The sequence below is a fragment of the Meles meles genome, chromosome 9 (assembly GCF_922984935.1).
Source record: "Meles meles chromosome 9, mMelMel3.1 paternal haplotype, whole genome shotgun sequence".
Lineage (NCBI taxonomy): Eukaryota > Metazoa > Chordata > Mammalia > Carnivora > Mustelidae > Meles > Meles meles.
Window position 1 is genome coordinate 57,535,543 of NC_060074.1, and position 21,617 is coordinate 57,557,159.

Below are 21,617 nucleotides of genomic sequence, written 5' to 3' on the forward strand. Positions count from 1 at the left end.
TTTATTATTGTTTTACTCTTTAATGAAGCATACTCTAAAACGTACTCCAAAGGGAGTATCAGTCTGAGTAATGCATTGTCTTAAATTCTTAAGACGTCTCTGTAGACAGCTGGACATTGGTATTTTATAGAATGGGGGTGGGGGAGTATGGAAAGGTGGAATAATGCAAAGAATTTTGTGGTTTTTTTGGTTTTTTTTTTTTTTGTTCTTGGTTTTTTCAGTTTGTCTTCTCAAAATTAGTGTAGGTTTCAAACGATGATTTTTTTCCTGCCATTCTTTCTTAGGCGCTCCATCATGTCTCTTGAAGGTGGTTTTGACTTTTCATTATAGCTAGGAATGTTTTTATTGTTCTTCAAGAATTTTAATGACCCACTTCTTAAATAATTTAGAGGTGTTAGGAAATATTAGGTGGAGTCATTATAAAAATGACAGTCGTGATTAAGCTTCCTGGCTTTAACATCTTTGTTCTTTATGAATCATGGATTCTAGTGGCCTGACAACTACCTTCATTTTAAGCACAGTTTAGTTTTTCATTATCCAGTGCCTTCATTTTTTTCAAGGTGATAAACATTAAACACTTTTTAAAATCTCCTAGATACATGATTACCTTTTAAGTTAAAAATAAGCAGTTAATGAAGTATTTAGAGAAATTTTTAATCAGTCTGAAATTTGTTGAGTATTCTGGAGAATCTGTAATCAGTAACTTGCTCAGGTTCGTACTGTGAACATACAATTCTTAATTTTAGATAACTTTATTATCAGAAAATGATGCAATTCACAGATAGTTCACTGTGTAACAATTACATAACAGTTTAGATTTTTAATAATACTATATTCGTGTTTTGTATTCTTACCTTCAAAACAGCAGAACAGCTTTAAACCAAAGAACTATTTTTGCCCACTGCAAATTTCTATGCAAAGGATATCTGGCAGTTACTTTACTATCCTTTTTTTTTTTTTCCCCTTAAGATTTTATTTATTTATTCATGAGAGACAGAGGGTGAAGTGCGGACTCGATCCCAGGTCTCTGGAATCATGACCTGAGCCAAAGACAGACAGATGATTAACTGACTTAGCCAGCCAGGTGCCCTACTGCCTTTTTTTTAAAGTCCATTTTTGTATTTGCTCTTGCCTTGAAGTTAGTTAAATTACATAAGAAACACTTGACCTCTCAGAATAGGATTTTAGTTATGTAATATATTGATATAGCTATAGATGAAATGCTAATTTTTAAGTAAACAGTTACAGCCATCTGTGCAAAGAAATCTATTTTGAGCTTTATAGGGAGCCAGAGCATTTATTTTACCATCACATTTTTTCCCCACTTTTATATAAATAATTACATAAAGGAAGACTATAGGAGAATAAAGAGCACCCATTTGAACACATTATATAACATTAGTAAAATTTTTTGAAACTACGAGAAAATAAAAGAAATTTTATTTCTTTTTTAATAGATGGCACTGTATCTCTTCCTAGAAACTGATTACAAATACATTTCCTCTAGTTTATCAGTATACGGAGTATCAGTCTCATTCTACTAATTTTTCATTCTCCATATTTTTCTCGTTTGCTTCCCTGTTAAAGGCTGAGTATGAGTTTATCAGCTCTGGTCTCTACCTAGTTGTGTTACTGCACTTGTGCGAACAAAGCTTTTCTGATATGATGGGAAATACAAATGAACCAAGCACGCGTGTCCGAGTAAGTAATATTGGAGTGGGGGGGAAGGGTACGATGCTGCAAGTGTATGCTTTGAAAAGCACATTGCTTTATATGTTCACATTCTATTTTGGGGGGAGGGCTCTTATATTAAAATGTATCTTAAAAATAAAGATGTTATAGATTTAATAGAAATTGCTGTCTTCCTTACTTCTGTATCAAACAGCCCCATTTTTTTCATTAAGCTTTTTGTAGAAGTAATTTTCTAGCTCTTGAAGGTAATTGGAATATATTTCAGTGAAAAACGGGGATGAATTGAAAACACCTAGAGGAAATGCTCTTTTTAATTTGGAAGGGAACATCCAACTCATTATTACAACTTAGAAACCTGACGTTGAAATTGAACTCCAAAAACCAAAGAGTTTGGGAAATTAACTTCAGTTTCATTTGTTAGTATCCTATAAAAGATTGCCAAGTGTACTAATTTTTAAGCATTCATATTACAAACTACTGATGATACAGACTATTGTGTGTTTACTCTGTTTACTCTTATCTTAATTTAACACTTGAGCTAGCTGTCTTTTAGGTGCTCATAAGTAAAATGATACTAGTTACCTCAGTGTATCATAGGAAATTTATACTCTCCTGCCTGGCCCATTTAATGTGGTAGGGGCTATGGTCTACATCTCATTACTCTAGCATTGTGAACACTTCATATCTTAAAAAAACATGTTCAGAAAGATATATTTCAGACTTTTTAAAATAAATATTCACTCTGATGATTAAAAATAGATCCGAGTTTTTGGTGAAATGTAAATCTGAATAGACTTGGTGAAACGTAAAATCTATTTTATTTTGAAAATTATCAAATAACCAATACATATACTGTTTCTAATTGGTTAAAAAAATTTTTTCTGTAATCAATATGTGAACATCATTCCTGTGAGCCTTTTGGACAGATTATTATCATTGAGGGAAAAAAAAGAATGAGCTATCAAGAGCTTTCAGAATTTGAGCAGAGCTCTCTTGATTTCTAAGGCCTTAAGAAATCATAGAACCTAAATTTAGTAAGTGCTATAAAATTATTTCTTAAAAGGTGACTTACCTTGTCAAAATGAATAAACCTTATATATGCATGTAATAAGATCTGTTGGATGCCTTTGTAAAAGATACAAATTATATTAAAGGGCAAGTCTTCACCAGATTAAAATACTTCCGGAGCTATCAAATTTAAGCAGGAAAATACTGATTATTGTTCTTGTTTTATTCTGTTCTTTTTTTTTTTAATCGACCACTAAAAGTGAATTCATTTGTGTCGAAATTGTAATGGTTTTAATTTTTTTCTCCATAATTTTTTGAGGTGTTGCGAGAAGACAGAGTGCCATTGGATTAATTTATTGTATCTGTTTTTAGTTTCTACATGATTCATGATATCTACATGGCCATTTATATAATGATTATATACAACATTTAATAGATAATATCCTAAGCTTGTAATTTGTGATGTGGGGGTAGAAAGACCCCTATTTAAAGGCTTAAAATGGTGTTTGACTTTCTTAAGTAGAAATGAATCTCCTATACTAACTCTCTTTTTAGATACATTTGCAACATTTAAACTACTATATTTCTTTCTGCATTGTTTCTAGTTTATTAACCTTGCAAGAACTCTTCAGGCACATATGGAAGATCTCGAAAGTAGGTGGAATTTCCCCTTCCCAGACTTGTTGAATTTACTGTTGCAAATTAAACCCACAGAGCAAAACCTAATTGTATATTCTTTCTACCAAATTAGAGCTTCATTTATAGGCTTAATAATAGCAAAATAATTGATTTGGGAAAGATGGGTGGAGCAACTGACAGTTTTTTAAAAGCATATTTTTTTTTAATTCTATTTTAAGGTATAGGATGTATTTTAAATAAAATTTTATTTTTGAATGTCTTAGTTTTAGAACTTTTAATCAAAAAGAAAACATTCACTGGTCAAACCTGTCTAAATCTGTTCAATTTGTGTGTGTGTGTGTCTATGAAGTTTTACTTGTTACTCAGCTTTGTTAGATCACTAAAGGTTTTCCCTGGGTTTGTTTGTAGTTCTAGGAAAATAAGGGTGAAAGATTCCTAATTCTGAGTCTATAATAGAAGCCATAGTTTTTTTTTTTGCTCCTTGTTCAGGTCCTCATGGACCTTTAATAGGCAGCCAGCTCCGCCAACAGCTCCAATCTCTTAAGATCACGTTCCAGCATTAGGACTTCTGCCTGGGCTCCTATGTGAAGGCACTTAATGCCCAAATCTTTACAGGCATCTGCACAGCTTAACCTCAAAGTCCTACAACCTCCAGGGTGCTTCATATCAGGTGGGCACAGATATCAGTAGCTCTGAAACAGTCCCTGAGAATCCAAGATTACCGTACCTATTGTACTTTTTCACCCAAAGCAACTGCCTCCCCACGGTCAGATTCCATTACACTCTTTGAAGTGCTTTGAAATATGTATTCTCCACTGGATTATCTTCTGTACTCATCTTCAAAACACTTGGGAGTGTTACCTGTAGTCTGCATAATGTTTTTACCTTTAGGGAAAGCTCAGCATCCTTCAAGGTAAAGTTTGGAAAGGACTTGGTCTTCATGGGAACCTTTTAATGCCTTGAATATTCTAAGACATGGATTTTTGTCATTAAGTCTGTACTGTTTTTAAGTTTTGAGAGGATTAGAGGTACCACCAGATAATGCATTTTCACATTTCAGTATTTGTGAAAATGGTATATAAAGGAGTAAATGGTATATAAAATACCAGGCTTAATAATAGCAAAATAATTGATTTGGGAAAGATGGGTGGAGCAACTGACACTGGGTATAAATTCACTGGGTATAAATACTTTTTCTTTTATACCTTCTTAGTTCAGATCCCTTGTGTTGTCTAACACAACAATCTCTTTTTTGGTAAATTATAATTAATACTTTGCCAGATGTGATGATAGTGATTTGTTTCACTGTATATTTTCCTCAGATTGCTTGTTTCGTTTTGTATTTTTTTAAAACTAACATTCTCATTTAGAATTTAGTTTCTTAAACATAGCAGTGTCTACTGCCAGCATGTGAGAAAGATGGAAGTGAAATACACCCAAATTCAGCTGTGAATGACAGATGTGGGTGCTGCAAACTTAATCCTAAGTACCAGAATTTTTATATGTTCTAAGAGCTAGTTCTGACTGAATGTTCTTCTCCTGTGGCTTTAATCAAATAGAAAACATGAGAATTTCCCTGAAGAACTGTTTTATTTTTTAGTTTGATATTTTCTGTGATACAGCATAAAACTTAACTGTAGGATCTACTCATTTATGATCTAAGTACATGCTTGATACCATTTATTAAAAATGGACTTAAGATTTCTGCAAGATAGGTAGACTAAGGAAACTTAAGTTTCATCCATACATGTAGCATAATTTTTTTGTCGATTCCATCTGTGACTCTTAAATATTCGATCCAGTATTAATACAAGAAGAGTGTACATTTAACCTTTCTGCCCTTGACATTAGGGGAAATGCTGGTTGGGTGTTTATTTTAGTGAACTTCCATTTTTCTGAACACACAGAACAGTTTATAGAATACATAGTTTTTTACTTATGTCCTTCCTAGTGACATTCCAGGATGTGTATTTTAAACTTCTGAGCTACTTAATAATAAATTGATGTCAGAAACATTGCGCAAGTGATATTTCTGACAATGTAGAGGCATAGGAATAATCTCAACAAAAGGTTTTTATTGAATCCAATTATTTTAACTTGGGCTGTGTCTATATAAAGCTTTTTTGGCTAAATAGAGCTTTTCTTGGCATTGTATAGACAGAGCTTTGATGTAAATTGGAAGAACACCCATAACCTATTCTGTGTACATTTTTTTTCATTCTCATCGGATGCATCAAACATGCAGCAGTAATAAACCAGATTCTACTCAGGTGTGTGAGAGCACTTGCCTTAAGTTCATTTTTTCTCTGGTGTCTGTATCATTAGCTACTATGAACACAGATTGATGTCAGTTGTTCAGAAGATGTTTCTTGAAGCACATTTTTAAGCATTTTCATTTTTATAAAAACTAACCTAACAAAAAGATGTGGGGGTGGGAACATTGTGGATGGGCATCGCCCACAGTCAGACCACCCCTAACCCTGTCATTTACCATTTTGACCAAACAGTATACTAAATTGGGATTTTTATTTTACAAGTCATTGCTATTCTGGCTTCATATTTACGCTTCCATTCTCATCCCCTTAAAATCATTCTTGATCATCCTGTTTTCTTTCAACAGCTTCAGAGGATGATTCCGAAGAAGATGGAGACCATAACAGAACATTTGATATTGCCTAACTTCATATAAGACAAATGGATGATCTGTGAACAAGTGTTTATTAAAAGTGGCAATTAATATGAATTAATTTTGTGGGGGAATGCCTATTGAATACATTGACCATATATATATATATATACACACACACACACACACACACACACAGATGTCCTGTGTGTGTGTGTGTGTGTGTGTGTATTCATTCTCAAGTATTGTTGAATTAAAATTTTGCTGGACCTTTTAACATGGCCAGTGAATCTGATGTTTGTAAACTGGTAATCAAAAAGTATTTTTCTTTTAGGTAAGTGGGAAAGTGTTACCCTTGTTTTAGATATCTAAGCAATGCTTATGACTCTTTTTTGTGTTCTGATTACTGTAGTCATATTTATTTAAAAAAAAAAGGTTCATGTTTTAGTCTCTTGCTAGTGAAAAAAGTGGGACAAAATATGCTTTTGAAATAAAATGGCAAATGGCACCTAATTATTTTTTCTTTCAAAATGCCTTCTGTTGCAGTTTCATTTTCATAATCATTTGCTTCCAGTGTTTCTAAAACATCAATTGGGGAATAAGGTATGAAAGCATTATATTAGGTTTCCAAATTTAATATGAATTCTAAATTCATTTAGCAATAAAATCTAATTTTTAAAAAGTATATAAATATGAAATATAAATGATGGATAAATTTTTGTAATGATTTGCAAAATGCAGATTATATTTGATAGGCCATAGTATGTAGATATTCCTTTTAGGAATATTTCAGTTGTAAAATATATCAGAATTGCCCATCAAATGTTATTTGGAAAAAAAATTATTGCACTCTCAAGTTAATAGAGTATTTTTAAATCCCACACTTAAAGTTCAGAACACTGGTTTTCAATGTGTTTTTTAGTGTTGTCACTTCTTTATAGATAAATATGATATAAATAACCTGTTTGGATCCTGGTCGTTTTTAACTGTCCTTGGTAATTCTGAGCATTTATTTAGTGACTTAATGTTTTTCACTACTTTTGGAGAACAGATGAACATTACCTATTCACCATGGATAGCTCTACACTGTGGTCCTGAATTGTGTATACTTTCATAACACTGTATATTTCCTCTGTCAACAAGTGTATCTCTTAGGATACACTCTAAACACCTTCAGGTGGTTTTCAGATTAAATAAAGTCTTATGTTATGGCAACGAACTACATTTTCAGAACCTAACTAGAAACCATGTAATTTCTCAAACGTGAATCAACAGTTTGCCCACACATAGTTTGTTGGTCTTAATGTAAAACCTTGGCTGGAAATAAAGTGCATACTGATTGATTTACTTTATAGTTTGAAATGTTTCCTTTTAAATTGGTGCTCAAAGTAGACGTCAAACCTTAGAGCCAAGAACTTTATTAAAAAGTAAAATCCGGTTTCATACAAAAATATATAACTCTTTCTAAAACATTGCTCAGCTCAGCAGTTACCTTTGCATTGCCTTAAAGAAAAAATAAAAAATTTAAGAATGCCAGTTTGAATATCTGTTGTCTGGGTCTTTAGGGATGCTTTGAGTTTGAAACAGTTTCACTTTGAATAGAACTCAGCATGAAAATTTAAGTATCTTCTGCTTAACCCACAAAACTTTTTATTTAAAAAATTAAGTAGTAGAAAACATTCCATTGGCATGCAGTTTATAGTTTTGTAATGACAGAGATATGCAGTGGCTTAAGCTTTTATAGTATTCTTGTAGTTCCTTAGTACCACTATTTCATATTTCAGTATTGTAAAAGCTTCCAGTAAGTGTGAATTAGAGGGAATAAGGAAAGTCTTTTCACTGGTTATTTTTAAACCCTAAACAGAGACCATATCCCATTCACTGCAAGAATGCAAATTCCTAGGAAAATGAAGTTAAAAGTAATACTCTGTCTAATACTTGCCAAATGTAAGAATTTATATTGTCCTTATTAGCTAGACCAAGATGTTCAGAAAAGCCATTTATACATTTTGAATATAAACAAGCATGTTCATCTTAATGTGAAAAATACAGATTTGAACGATCCAGCTAGCTTTTGACCACCGAATAGATAAAAGGGCCTGTTAACAGATGTTCTGCTATATGAAGAAAATCAAGATTTAACACTTCAATACCAGGAATTTCTAAGAACTTGAAAGATGAAATCAAGTATGGAAATAGGTTAAAGAGGCCATTTTGGAAGAGCTGTCACTGGGTAGAAGTTAACCAAAATGAACAGAAGAAAATCAGTTGTATGGGAGTTAAAAAGGAAGAGATTCTAGAGTAGCACTGTCCGATAAAAGTTTGTGATAATAGAAATGTTCTATAATTTGTTTTGCCCAATGCGGTAGCTACAGTAACTACATGTGTTTTGAGCATTTGAAGTGTGCCTAGTGCAACTAGGGAACAACACTTAAACATTATATTTAATTTTAATTTATTTAAATAGCCACATGTAGCTTGTTGCTACCATATTGGGCATTGTAGAAATTTGACTATTAGAGGACGTTTTAAGGAAGAGTTAAGATCACTCCCAGTTCTTAAAGGACTGGTAGAACTTGAATAGAAAAAGTAGGACTAGAATTGTCTGTTCACCATTTGTACCACTCTTAATAGCTTATCAATAATAAGACAATATCCAAGATCTCAGGAATTTAAAGCTCTTACAGAGTATAATTGTTTAGTGTACTACAATTAGTGTAACATCTGCTTGTTTAGTACCACATAGCCACAATGTATGATCCTGTCATCACTTTGTTTTTCCTGTGTCAGTAAACAATAGTGCCATCAGTTGTGATGAAGGATTAACATAGTGCCAGTGGAAACAGATGGCACAAGCTGGGACTTTGTTGCCATTGGTCAAGCATGAGAGAAAGTGTATCTCCCCAAAGTATTCCCCATAACTGGTGGCATGTGGGTTAGGGAGAGAGATGATGACTTTGAGCTTTCAAATTTACAAATACAGTAAATCTGATTTTATGTGAACTCTGTATATTTTTTATCTTTTCAAATTTTTAAGCTGTAAAGGGTACTAAGGAAAATCACTCTTCCTTCAGCTTCATTTTCATTTTTTATCCCCAAAATGATTTACTCTTTTCACCTTTGTCTTAAGACGTACATTTTACTGAAGACTTTGAGCATCACCACTACAGTAGTATGTAGTGTTTTTCTACAGTCTTTGCTTACATAGTTTTCATGTCATTGAATGGCTAGTTTATAGTAGTGGAGAGCATAAGATACCTTGTATAGGAACAGTTCTGGTAGTGGGAGAAAAATCTTTAAACGGGCTCTGTGGTGAAAGTGTTAGCCTCACTGCCAGCCTCCTCCATATCATCCTAGTGTGGCTGTAATCTTATTGTTTCAAAAAATGTGTTTCATTGAAGTTCTAACCATTTGTGATCAGTGCTAAATACTATTTCTGGTCCAGAGTGATGTTCTAAAAGTGATGAAATTATAAAGTTACGTGGAATAGGGGCTCCTTAAAATCTACAGTATTTTCTACATTTAACTCAAAAAGGAAGATAAAAATATCAAAAGAACTAACTGCCATAGTAAATGGCATGTGTGACATCTGAATGTACAGGGTCTATTTAACAGTCTTTTATTTCCTGTATCTTGTTTGTTAATAAAGGAGCAAGACCTAGAAATTGGTAAAGACTTGGTGATTGGTAAAACTACAGTGGTACATAGTATTTGTTTTTTAATTCAACTATAAACTATGGTGGTTCGACTAAATGGGAAGGAAGATAGAGGAGTAGACTGGGCTTTTATCTGTTTTACTACTTTGGCCTTTATTTAAACTTTTTCAAGTGAAAGGTGCATTTTAAGGAAGTGGTTAAAACTACTAAATTATATCTATGATAATTTCTTTTTTAATTGTGTTCTTAGAAGAACCTAAAGATCATTTTTTTGTCACAGTGATTACATGAGAATAATGAATGCTACTGGAATAAGGAAATACCCCATAAAAACTGGAAAAATGAAAAAATTTTTCATTGTCCAGTTTTACATTAAAGTCCTACACAGGAATCACTGTCAGAGTATTTGATGTCTTAATCTGAGATTTCCAAAATCTTAGTCAAATTGAACAGCATACTCGTTTTCTTCTGCAACTACCAAAACACAGTCATCATTATAAGGTGATTGGGGTGCAGTTGAAAAAACTGTGGTGAAACCGGCATCCGAATTTCTTTTGTACAGGAACCAAACGATTGCTCCCAAAACTGTTAAAATTACTGTGCTAGCAATCACCAAAGCTGATATTAAAATGTGGTTATCTGAAAAGAAAAAGACAAAAAATATATATGGAAATCACTTAGCACTCAGGGGAGCACAAATACAGTTTCATCATGTACATATTTACCTATTTTAAGGATTTTCCCACATTGATTAAAAATAAAAATGAATTTATTATGTTTCTTAGCTTAAACAACTGTCATTTCAAGATTTCAACTAAGTTTTACAATTGCCACTCTACTGTAAGATCCTAAAACGGAAATTATCCACACTCGGTATACTACAGTTCTTTTTTGTCTCTCGGTTTTTTACTTTCTGGTCCAAGACTTTGTATTTAAATGCTCTTTTCAAGGCTAGTTGTCTTGAGAGGTTTGCTTACATTAATGAAGTTATTGGTTTATCTGGTGTTTGGCCTTTAAAATTTGTTCCACTGAAAAAACCAGGAATGGCAATAGAATATCCCCACACTCCCCCCTTTTTTAAAAGATTTTTGATATTTGAGAGAGCATGAGTTGGGGAAGGGGCAGAGAGAGGGAGAAGCAGACTCCACATTAAGCAGGAGATACGGGGCTCTATCCCAGGACTCTGAGGTCATGACCACAGCCACCCAGGCACCCCTGTTTTTTGTTTTGTTTTAATCAAGTATCTGTGTGTACTCCTTAATGATGTACAACCTTAACAGTTCTTGGCTGTTCAATACCCTTGTAATCTTTTAGTCAGTCCAGGGAAATTAACTCAGTTTAGGAGTTAGGAGATAAATGCTTTGGGGGAAGAAGGTATTTGTATTTAGTAGAACCTAAAAGTCCTCAAATTATTTTCTTTTTACAGATGAATTTTTACATAATGCTTATTTGAATGTACCTATATCCTTCTTTGAGCTGTGCTTTTAAAATGATAAAATGTAAAGCTTAGCGAAGAAAATCTGGCCAAAAGCTACTTGTTAAAGTGAGGGAGAGCCATTGATATTTTTAAAATATTGACAGTCGTCTTTAAAAAATAACACAGGAGGAGTTAGGTAAATAGCCACAGCTGAGTTCTCTCCTTTTTGGTCCTAAAATAATAAAAGTTTGTAGTGGTCACAGTTTGTTAAGGTGTGGGTTGTAGTCTTACTGGAGACCATCAGATGAAAATGTGTATCAAGAAAGCGAGGCACATAGTGGTTACACATATTTATGAAATCTTTGTATTTCATATATTCAGAGGCCACTCTGGATCAAATGCTGCCAATCTTTCAGCTATTCCTAATAGGGTTTTGAGAACCACTTAGACCTACCGACTCTTTCCTACACATTTCAATCTGCATAAATCCTTTCCCCCTCCAAGTATACAAGTGCATAGCTTAAAATTCATAGTTCTACAAGCTAACGCAACAAAAAGTACTGTGCTGCTCCTACTTTACCACTACTACTCACCCTGCATTCCCATTGCTGTTATCTTGTAGTTGCCTTCATGCTTGTAAATAACATGCTTACATGGCTTTTGATTTTTCTTTTTTTTAAGATTTTTATTTGACAGAGATTACAAGTAGGCAGAGGGGAAAGCAGGCTCCCCACCGAGCAGTGAGCCCGATGCGGGGTTCAATCCCAGGACCCTGAGATCATGACCCAAGAGAAGGCAGAGGCTAGACCCACTGAGCCACCCAGGTGCCCCTCTTGATTCAATTTTTTAACGTAAAATACACATAACAAAATGCACCATTTGAACCAGTTTTTAAGTTGACAGTTCTGTAGTTCACACTGTTAAAGAACAACAGTCCACACTGTGCTGTGTCACCATTTATCCACAGACCTCTTCATTTTTCAAACCTGAGTCTATCTTAAACAATAATGCCCCATTCTTCCCTCCCCTCATCCCTGTCAACCAGCATTATACCTTGTGTCTGTGAGGTCAACTACTCCAGGTACTTCATATAATTGGAATTGTCCTTTTGTGACCAGCTTATTTCACTTAGCATCTGATGTCTTCCATTTTCGTGCACGTTGCAGGATGTACCAGAACTGCCTTTTTAAAGGCTAAATAATGTTCTATGGTGTATATACACCATGTTTTGCTTATCCATTCATCTGTTGATGGACACTTGGGTTGGCAACTTCCACCTGTGACTACTGTGAATAATGCTGCTCTGAATGAGAGCATACAAATTTCTCTTTGATACCTCATTTCCTTTCTGGGTATATACACAGAAGTGGATCATAGGTATTTCTATTTTTAGTTTCTTGAGAAGCTACCATACTGTTGCCTATGCCATTTTAAATTCTTATCAGTAATGCACAGGTGTTCCACTTTCTCCATATCCTTGTGATCACTTATTTTTTGCACAGACAACCTAATGGCTATGCAGTGGTGCCTTCCTTGATTTTTTAAGTAAGCTCTACATCCAGTGTAGTGCTTGAATGCACTACCTCAAGGATCAGATCCACATAATCTGCCAACTAAGCCATACAGGTGCCCCTTTGCTCTTTTTTTATTTTTTTGATATTTATTTCTCCTATGGAAGAGTGAGAGCTTGATTCTCCATTATCTACATGAACTCTCAAACACTTCCATCATAGTTCTAGCAAGCCCCCAACTGAGAGAAAAAAAAACTACAATATATGACAACTCATATCCAGAATTTTACAAAGCTATCAATCAGAAAGGCAAACCAATTAGAAATAAGGACAAAAAACCTGGAGGTATATTACAAAAGAACACATCGAAATGTAAGTGTGTAAAAGTGCTCAACATTATTCATCAGGGAAATGAAAATTAAAATGACAGATCACTACACATCTGAATGACTAAAATCAGGTTGACTATCATGGGATGGATGTGTACAGCGAATAGAACTTGGATACACTGACAGTGGAAATGTAACAGTTAATTCAGTTTAAAAAATTATTTGATGGTTCTAATAAAGCTAAACATGTTAGCTACCCTATGACCTTGCAATTCTACTCTTTGGAAAATACTCCAGGAGAGTGACAAGATAGGTCCAAATGAGAATGTTCATAGGCAGCTCTTAACATAGTACCAAATAAGGAATGATCCAAATATATATAATTAGAGATTGGGCAAATTGTGATAGATTTATAAAATATTATGCAACAGTAAAATGGGTGCAGTAGATACTCAACTTGGGTGAAATCATTAAAAAAAAAAAACAAGCTAGTAGAATTATATTTAACAGCAAGCAACTCTGGTGAGAGAACTCAATGGTTAAGTAGAAGACATGATGGTAGGGGGTACATGTATTGGGAAAGAGCATGAGGGAAATTTTTTAATGTAACAGAAATGTACTGTATCTTTTTATTTATTTATTTATTTGACAGAGATCACAAGTAGGCAGAGAGGCAGGCAGAGAGGAGGAAGCAGGCTCCCCGCTGAGCAGAGAGCCTGGTGCGGGGCTCGATCCAAGCACCCTGGGATCATGACCTGAGCCAAAGGTAGAGGCTTTAACCCACTGAGCCACCCAGCTGCCCCAAGAAATGTACTGTATCTTGATTTGAGAGGTAGTTAGCCAGGTGCATACGGAAGCAACCATCAACCTATACACTTAAGATCGCATCTTATACCTCAAAATAGATTAAATGGGGCGCTTGGGTGGCTCCATTGTGTCCCGACTCTTCATTTCGGCTCAGGTCATGATCTCAGTCATGAGATCGAGCCGTGTTTCTGACTGCCCGATGGCTGTGAAGCCTGTTAAGATTGTCTACCTTTCCCTCTTCCCGTTGCCCCTCCTCCCCACCCCTGGTGCATGCACACACACACTCTAAAAAAGATAGATTAAAAATTACACTACCATTTGCCAAAAATTCACAAGTTTTGTAACACCTTTTTTCTGCAAATGCAAAATGGTGCAATTCCTCTTAGTATATTGATCCAAGTTCTATATCCATTTTCCACCCATTTGCAGGGAATCTTTAGATAACATCTATTTGTGCAAGATAGATTCATTCATTGCAGCACTGTAATAGCACATGTTTGGAAACAGGCAAAAAGGGTCTGGAGCAGGTTAAATAACTATGCATATCCATACAATGGAAGAGTATTCAGTTGTAAAGAAGAAGGAAGTTCAATCTATAGGTAATGATACCGAGAGATACCTAAAATATATTAGTGAATAAAAGGGGCAAAATAAGTCCTCTATCTGTTTCCTTATTTTGGCAAAAGAAGCAGACATTTAAAGAAGAAACTGAACGGGAGCCCAGTAAGGATAAAGTTAGACTAGGGTAGATGGGGGCAAGATGGGAGACAGACTTCAGTGTTTGCTTATTTTAATTATGCTTTTTGAGCTACGTTAATATATGACCTGTTTTAAAAAAATGCATTTAGTAAACCCTTAAGACAGATGCTGCATGAATTACAACCTTTTTAAATAAAAGATTGCAGAGTGACTGCCTACAAAAACAAAATGGAATTCAATGGGAAATATTTTGGTGTTTAAAAAATTTATAACTTGCAGTTCTACTTAGAATGTCAAGTCCTATTACTAAGCTGAGACCTTTTTAAATTCTTCAAAAAATCATTCTACTTTAGGTTTATATAATTTTTAGGGGGTTTCTAAGTAATATTTTAACAGAATCTTATGTTTTGGGGAAAAATTTTAATAAAAGACCATTACTTACCTGATAAATATTTCTTTTCATATGGGACTAAAATACAAAAGAAAATAAAAATTAATATTCAAATACGCTTTATTCTAATTTGCCTTTAAACACCTTCAGAATAGTTAAAAATGAACCCCTTATTTAATAGTTTAATATTATCTATATTTCTCTTGGTCAGTTGTGCTTTCCATTTGAACAAAGGTTTTTTGGTTCTTTTTAAAGAAGATGGGTCTAACGTAATGCATTAGCTTGGCTGGTGGAAAAGGATTAGGTAACTCAAAAAGTGAGGTGAACAAGAGAGAATTTTGGTAGAGTCTGTAGAAAACAAAGCTAGTAAAATTAAAGTGTACACCTGTGACCTCTTTAGTATAAATTTGTAAACTTTCTGATGTTTCAAAGTTTTAAAAAAAATCTGGCTTATAATAATGGTGCCCTGAGACTTTGTACATGAAAAGATCCAACTTTTTAAAAATCCAATAAATACTGGAGGTTGAATTCAACTACCATAAAACTATGAGGAATTTAATATAGTCACTATAAACTGTAGTTAACCCTGCTGAGACAAAAAAAAAAAAAAAAATGTAAAGAAGTAAGATGTAAAGGGAAAAATAGCTTTGGTTTACAGTAGAAGTAGAAGGGGGGAAATCCTAAAGAGGCAAAATGGGAAAATGGCCAGTGTGTCTCAGGCATCCTGAAATCTTATTTTAAATTTTAAGTGTTTTTAAATGAGAAAACAGTTCTAAAACTTAGAACATTGATGTTTAACAATAACATCAAAATACTGTGGGACACAATTATGTTCATTAGAAAGCATTCTGATGGGGAGGAGGGGACAGCTGGAGCGGGGCGGGGGGGGGGGGGGCGGTGATGGGTGGGTAGAGGGGCAGGGGCCAGATTCAGAGTTCACCCTTTGGGAAAAAGGAAAAAAGAAAAGCATTCTGATGGGTCAGAAGAAAAATTACACTTTAGTCCAGAATAAATTATAAATTACAGTGTGGTTTTTCTTCATTCGTCTAAACAAAGGATGATAGTACTTGTTACAGGGTCAAATTCTTTGTAAAGAATTTGAGTCAGGAGTCAGTATTCTTCACCATTTCTGTTTAATCAAACCAAATGCAAAGAAGCTATGGTAATTCAAACAACAGAAGAACTTTTTAACCTCTTGCAGGCTCTTAAGTTTAGCAGATAGGATAAAGGTATGCCTGGTTAACATCATCTGGTCATATCTCTGAAATTTAAGAGAAATTTATTCGACTTCTGGGAGACTTGACAGCAAACCATCCTAATACGTTCTGAAGTCTTGCTTACTCCCTCTAATTTACTGAGGCATACCTGGCTCAAAATTATTTTAAAACCAGCCCTACTTTTCCCACCCCTCCAGGAATGGAAAAAAGTCTTCAGTTATACTTACTAGCTGCTTTACAAAGGGTTCCTCCCATAGATGAAATTTCACAATTTCCTTTTTTCCATTCACCTGTCTTGGTATGCAAAAAGGCACAGGTGTCAACTAGGTCCTCACCATCATCTTGGTCTGTCCACTTATCAAATGTCATATTTGACTTATCAAACCACTTGAAACTTGAATCTGTCAGTTAAGAATATTTTCATTATTATGAAAGTTTTAAACTTAGAGCCATAGAAAAGGGTCTAGGACTAAAGGAGGGAAGTTACTAAGGTATGTCTGGTCAAAACTTGGTTGTAGGATTTGAATTAGGAAGAGTATATCTTGTGTACAAGCAAATCAAAGGTATTGGTTCAAGGAGGGCCTAGGTGGCTCAGTTAAACATCTGCCTTTAGTTCAGGTTATGATCTCGGGGTCTGGGATGGAGATCTGAATCAGGCTCCTTGCTCAACAGGGAATCTGCCTCTTCCTTTCTTCCTACCCCTACCCCTCGACCCCACTCAGGCTCTCACTCTTCCTCCCTTTCTCATACTCTCTTTCAAATAAAATCTTAACCAAAAAAAAAAAGAAAAAGTTTTGGTTAAAGAAGGTTCCAGGGATGAGTGGGTGGCTCAGTTGGTTATACATTTGACCCCTGATTTCAGTTCAGGTCATGATCTAAATGTTGTTAGATCAAGCCATGTGTTGGCTCTGCGCGGGGGATGGAGCTTGCTGGGTTTTCTCTCTCCCCCCTCACCTTCTCTTAAGAAAAAAAAGTTCTTGAAAATAGTAACATTTTGGGGCGCCTGGGTGGCTCAGTGGGTTAAGCCTCTGCCTTCGGCTCAGGTCATGATCTCAGGGTCCTGGGATCGAGCCCCACATCGGGCTCTCTGCTCAACAGGGAGCCTGCTTTCTCCTCTCTCTCTGCCTGCCTCTCTGCCTGCTTGTGATCTCTGTCAAATAAATAAATAAATAAATCTTTAAAAAAAAAAGAAAAGAAAATAGTAACATTTTCATGGGGAAATAGCCAAGAAAATTAAAATATTAATAGTAAACTTAGTTTCATTTCATTATCTATGAACTTTCTGTTTTCTACAGGGACACTAAATACATAATATAACTCTGATAGTTCAGTTTAGCTTTATCCTGTTGCTGACACAAACACTAATATTTATGACCCTACCATATTACAAAAATTTGAGCCTAGAACCATATTTTACTGCAGACAAAAGAATCAACTTTGATTCTTCTGTGTGAAACACACCAAGCTGCTCAAGGAAAAGCTGCAGTCAGTGCAGGTCAAGTACTGGGTACAGGATGCACATTGAACATACTATACCCGGACACCACAGAAAATACCAACTTGAACTAGAGAACTAAAGAATCTCAAAGTCATCAATTTTAGTACCATTTTGAAAAAGTGATTTCCTACAAGGGTAAATATTACTTACCATCTGTGTCAAAAAACATGCCTAGTAGGATATCGTCTGGACCCTTCCATTGCTTTTTCAAAGTATCCAGTATAAAAGCATTTTCTTCTTCATTATGTATGCTCACCATGTCTGCTCCTGGAATTATTTTTAAAAAGGAAAAAGAAAGCATGTTTCCAGAATCAATGAAATCACATGAAGTATATAAGAATTATGCATTGTTATAATGCATAATTATAATATAATGCTCTTATAATAACTACACTTTTATACCTTTTTAAAATTTAGCTTGAGAATATGCACATTTCTGAAAATATGAGAAAAGTTAAAATGACAGCATAAATTGGGCAGAATCATTCTATACTCCTATTTCATTCACACAGTTGATAGGTATTTTACAAACAAGGGAACAAAACCTCACGCAAAACTTGAGCAATAAACACATGTTCTGCATCTCTCAACTTTGCTTTTTCCCATGACTACTTCTAGCACCCATGGTTTCTCCTGTCCTCACTTCACTACAGTAGGGAAGACAAGCTCTGACCATACCCAGGAAAATTGAAAAGTTCAAGGGCAACTTGCCAGAACAACTCCAAGACCCTGTGAAGCTCAAGCACCAGTCTCTCTGACCTGCCTCATCTAACGGCCTTCCCATGCCTGCTGCCCAAAGACTTGTGCCTTCCCGTATTTGTCTGTGTGGTCCTTTAAAAAGTCCTGGCTTTGGGAAATGGACTAATAGTAGAGGTTCTCATTGGTTAGCTGATTTTTCCTGGGAGACTCTCACAGGATTCCAGAGTAAAGAGCAGCAGACATCTATACTGTATGTCTCACAAACATTTGCTGCTGTTGTCCTCACAGTCTGTAAGCTACCTATCCATATAAGCACCCTATAAATATCAGGAGTAACTACTTTTCCGAGAGCCAATGAACCCTATTTCTTAACCTAGACAATGATTCTCTTGCAAATTAAAAAACATTCCAATTTTTTTTTTAAGATCTTATTTATTTGACAGAGAGATCAGAAGTAGGCAGAGCAGCAGGCAGAGAGAGAGGGTGAAGCAGGCTCCCCGCTGAGCAGAGAGCCTGATGCAGGGCTCGATCCCAGGATCCTGAGATCATGACCTGAGCCAAAGGCAGAGGCTTAACCCACTGAGCCACCCAGGTGCCCCTCATTCCACTTTTTTAAAAAGAGATTTTATTTATTTATTTGACAAATCACAAGTAGGCAGAAAGGCAGGCAGAGAGAGAGGGGGAAGCAGTCTCCCCGCTGAGCAGAGAGCACAATGTTGGGACTTGATCCCAGGCCCCTGAGACCATGACCTGAACTGAAGGCAAAGGGTTTAACCCACTGAGCCACCCAGGCGCATCCCAGGCCCCTGAGACCATGACCTGAGCTGAAGACAACGGCTTTAACCCACTGAGCCACCCAGGCGCCCCAACACATTCTACTACTATACTTTCTACTATACTATATATACTATACTACTGCTGTTTTCTCTACGCCAACAATACAACTACATGGAGAAGTGAAAAAATCTTGCTCTTAAACTGCATACTTCCAAAATCATCCTGACTTCACAAAGGCTCCTGAAAACATCAGGCTGTCTTAGTTCACCTGGAGCAAGCATCAGCATCACCTGGAGGCCTTGTTAAAACAGTGCTCGGCCGGGGCACCTGGGTGACTCAATGGGTTAAAGCCTCTGCCTTTGGCCCAGGTCATGGTCCCAGGGTGCTGGGATTGAGCCCCGCATCGGGCTCTCTGCTCAGCAGGGAGCCTGCTTCCCCTCCTCTCTATCTCTGGCTGCCTCTCTGCCTACCTGTGATCTCTGTCTGTCAAATAAATAAATTAAAAAAAAATAGAAATCTACAAATAATTGAACCAAATCATTTAAAAAAAAAAACAGTGCTCAGCCACATCCAAAGTTTCGGGTTCAGCCAGTGTTAGATGGGGCTTGAGAATTTACATTCCTAACAGATTTTAGGTGATGCTGATGCTGCTGATCCAAGGACCACACTTTGAGGATTATAGTACCTTAAATCATAGTCTACTATATTTATGACATCACACTAAAGTTGATAATATTTTCCTAAGTTAACAAATGGAAAAGACAGAGGTCCTGTTACATACTGATATGGTTTTAAAAAAATTTTGTATTAGGTGACCACTTCTACATCTTTTAAAAGAGGCAGACAGAAAAATTTAACTACAGGGGAAAGAAAATTACTACAGGGCCAAAAAAATCTCCCCAAAGTCATACTGTATTATTAAGAAAATCACAAACCAGCAGACTAAAGCTCCATTATAAACAAAGAAGCAAACACTTTAATAGAAGAAAAAAAAATGGTTTCAAGACTGTAAAAAAGACCACCTCACAGAAGCAAATATAACACAAGAAATGTATAAAAATGCAATCTCACTGGTAAATGAAAATTAAAATAAGCAGACTTCCACGCTTACAGATTAAACAGTGCTGGCCTTGCGTGTAACAAAACAGGAATTCAAAAGTGGTTAGGTGGAGTAAAAGTTAGTACAGCCTTTTGGGAAACAATTTGGCAAATATGTCAAAAGCCCTAAAAACACATTAGTTGAGGGGTGCCTGGGTGGCTCAGTGGGTTGGGCCTCTGCCTTTGGCTCGAGTCGTGATCTCAGAGTCCTGGGATCAGGCCCCACATTGGGCTCTCTGCTCGGCAGGGAACCTGCTTCTCCCTCTATCTCTCTCTGCCTACTTGTGATCTCTGTCAAATAAATAAATAAAAATCTTTAAAAAAGAAAACAGACAAAACACATTAGTTGAGCCAGCAATCCTTCTGATCTATAGTTAGATACGTTATCCATTTCGCCACTGGCCCTCTTTGACCCAGCAATCCTTAACAATTGCGCTAAAACAATCGTAGGCTCTGTGCTCATTAAACACAATTATTAATGGTCATCACATATTTCTCACAAAGACTGAAAATAATAGCCAATATTAGAGGATTGATTAAATCAGTTATGGAACTTCTATATACCAGATTAATGGAAATATGCATTGTATTTTTACTGCCACAGATATTTTTAAAGGAAAATGCAGATTATAAGGCATTTTGCCAAATACGATCCCTTTTCTTATATATATTTTTTAAAAAAGCATTTGATATAAATTTGCCTACGGGGAAAAAGTCTAGGATACTTACCAAAATGTTAACAGTCATTACATTTCCTTAGAGTGGTGCAATTTAGGGTGATTTTGTTTTATTTTTTTAATTTTTTTTATTATTTTTTTTAAAGATTTTATTTATTTATTTGGCAGAGAGAGATCACAAGTTGGCAGAGAGGCAGGCAGAGAGAGAGAGAGAGAGAGAGAGAGAGAGGGAAGCAGGCTCCCTGCTGAGCAGAGAGCCCGACGCGGGGCTCAATCCCAGGACCCTGGGATCATGACCCGAGCCGAAGGCAGCGGATTTTATTTTTAAGATTTATTCATTTATTTTAGAGGAAGAGAGAGAGTGTGGTGGGGAGGGGCAAACAGAGAGGGAGAGAGAGAATCTCCGGCAGACACCCCGCTGAGCAAGGAGCCTGACAGGCAGCTTGATCCCACAACCCTAAGATCATGACCTGAGTCAAAATCAAGATTTAGATGCCCAACCAAGCTAACCAGGTACCCCGATTTTGTTTTATTTTTAAAATATCTGCACATGTTTTCCTCATTTTTTATAGTGACCATGCATAAATTGTGCAATTACCATAAATCTTTAAAAGAAAAAAAATAAGATTGACCTTTAAAACACTTAATACTTTAATCCAAAGTTGGGATTCAATGAGGTTCCCTGAGTCCTTGCTCCATTTCAAAAAACTCTGTGATGGTTTTCTTATCATTTCCAGCTGCCTGTCTGTTGAATGTCATACAGACTTTTAATCTGTTTCACCCTGATACTTACTTGTACTTACTTGTGAAATGTGACCAGAATGCCACTCTAGAAAAATTCTGAAGGGAAGTATTTAACTAGGTTATAGTTTAGGC

At 35.7% G+C, this 21,617-nt stretch overlaps 2 protein-coding genes across 7 annotated transcripts in view; one reads left to right on the top strand and one right to left on the bottom strand.

Annotated features, from left to right (window-relative positions):
- The window catches only part of MARCHF7 (membrane associated ring-CH-type finger 7), a 48,877-nt gene extending 41,565 nt beyond the window's left edge, over nucleotides 1-7,312 (top strand). For 2 of the 6 annotated variants that reach the window (XR_006820272.1, XM_046018806.1), the window contains exons 8-9: nucleotides 1,588-1,701; nucleotides 5,960-7,312. Coding sequence is in view for 3 of the 6 variants with exons in the window: in XM_046018806.1 (XP_045874762.1) it covers nucleotides 1,588-1,701; nucleotides 5,960-6,028 (183 nt within the window). In the remaining 3 variants the exon portion in view is untranslated. Of the gene's footprint in view, nucleotides 1-1,587; nucleotides 1,702-3,305; nucleotides 4,438-5,959 lie in introns of those variants that run through there. The other 4 variants (XR_006820270.1, XR_006820271.1, XM_046018805.1 and 1 more) reach the window with 4 other exon arrangements.
- Nucleotides 7,313-9,748: 2,436 nt separating this feature from the next.
- Nucleotides 9,749-21,617, bottom strand: part of LY75 (lymphocyte antigen 75) — a 132,383-nt gene continuing 120,514 nt past the window's right edge. The window contains exons 36-39 of the mRNA XM_046018802.1: nucleotides 17,641-17,757; nucleotides 16,220-16,393; nucleotides 14,827-14,853; nucleotides 9,749-10,260 (exon numbers count right to left, since the gene is read on the bottom strand). Coding sequence (XP_045874758.1) covers nucleotides 10,058-10,260; nucleotides 14,827-14,853; nucleotides 16,220-16,393; nucleotides 17,641-17,757 — 521 coding nt within the window. The 3' untranslated portion in view covers nucleotides 9,749-10,057. The remainder of the gene's footprint in view (nucleotides 10,261-14,826; nucleotides 14,854-16,219; nucleotides 16,394-17,640; nucleotides 17,758-21,617) is intronic.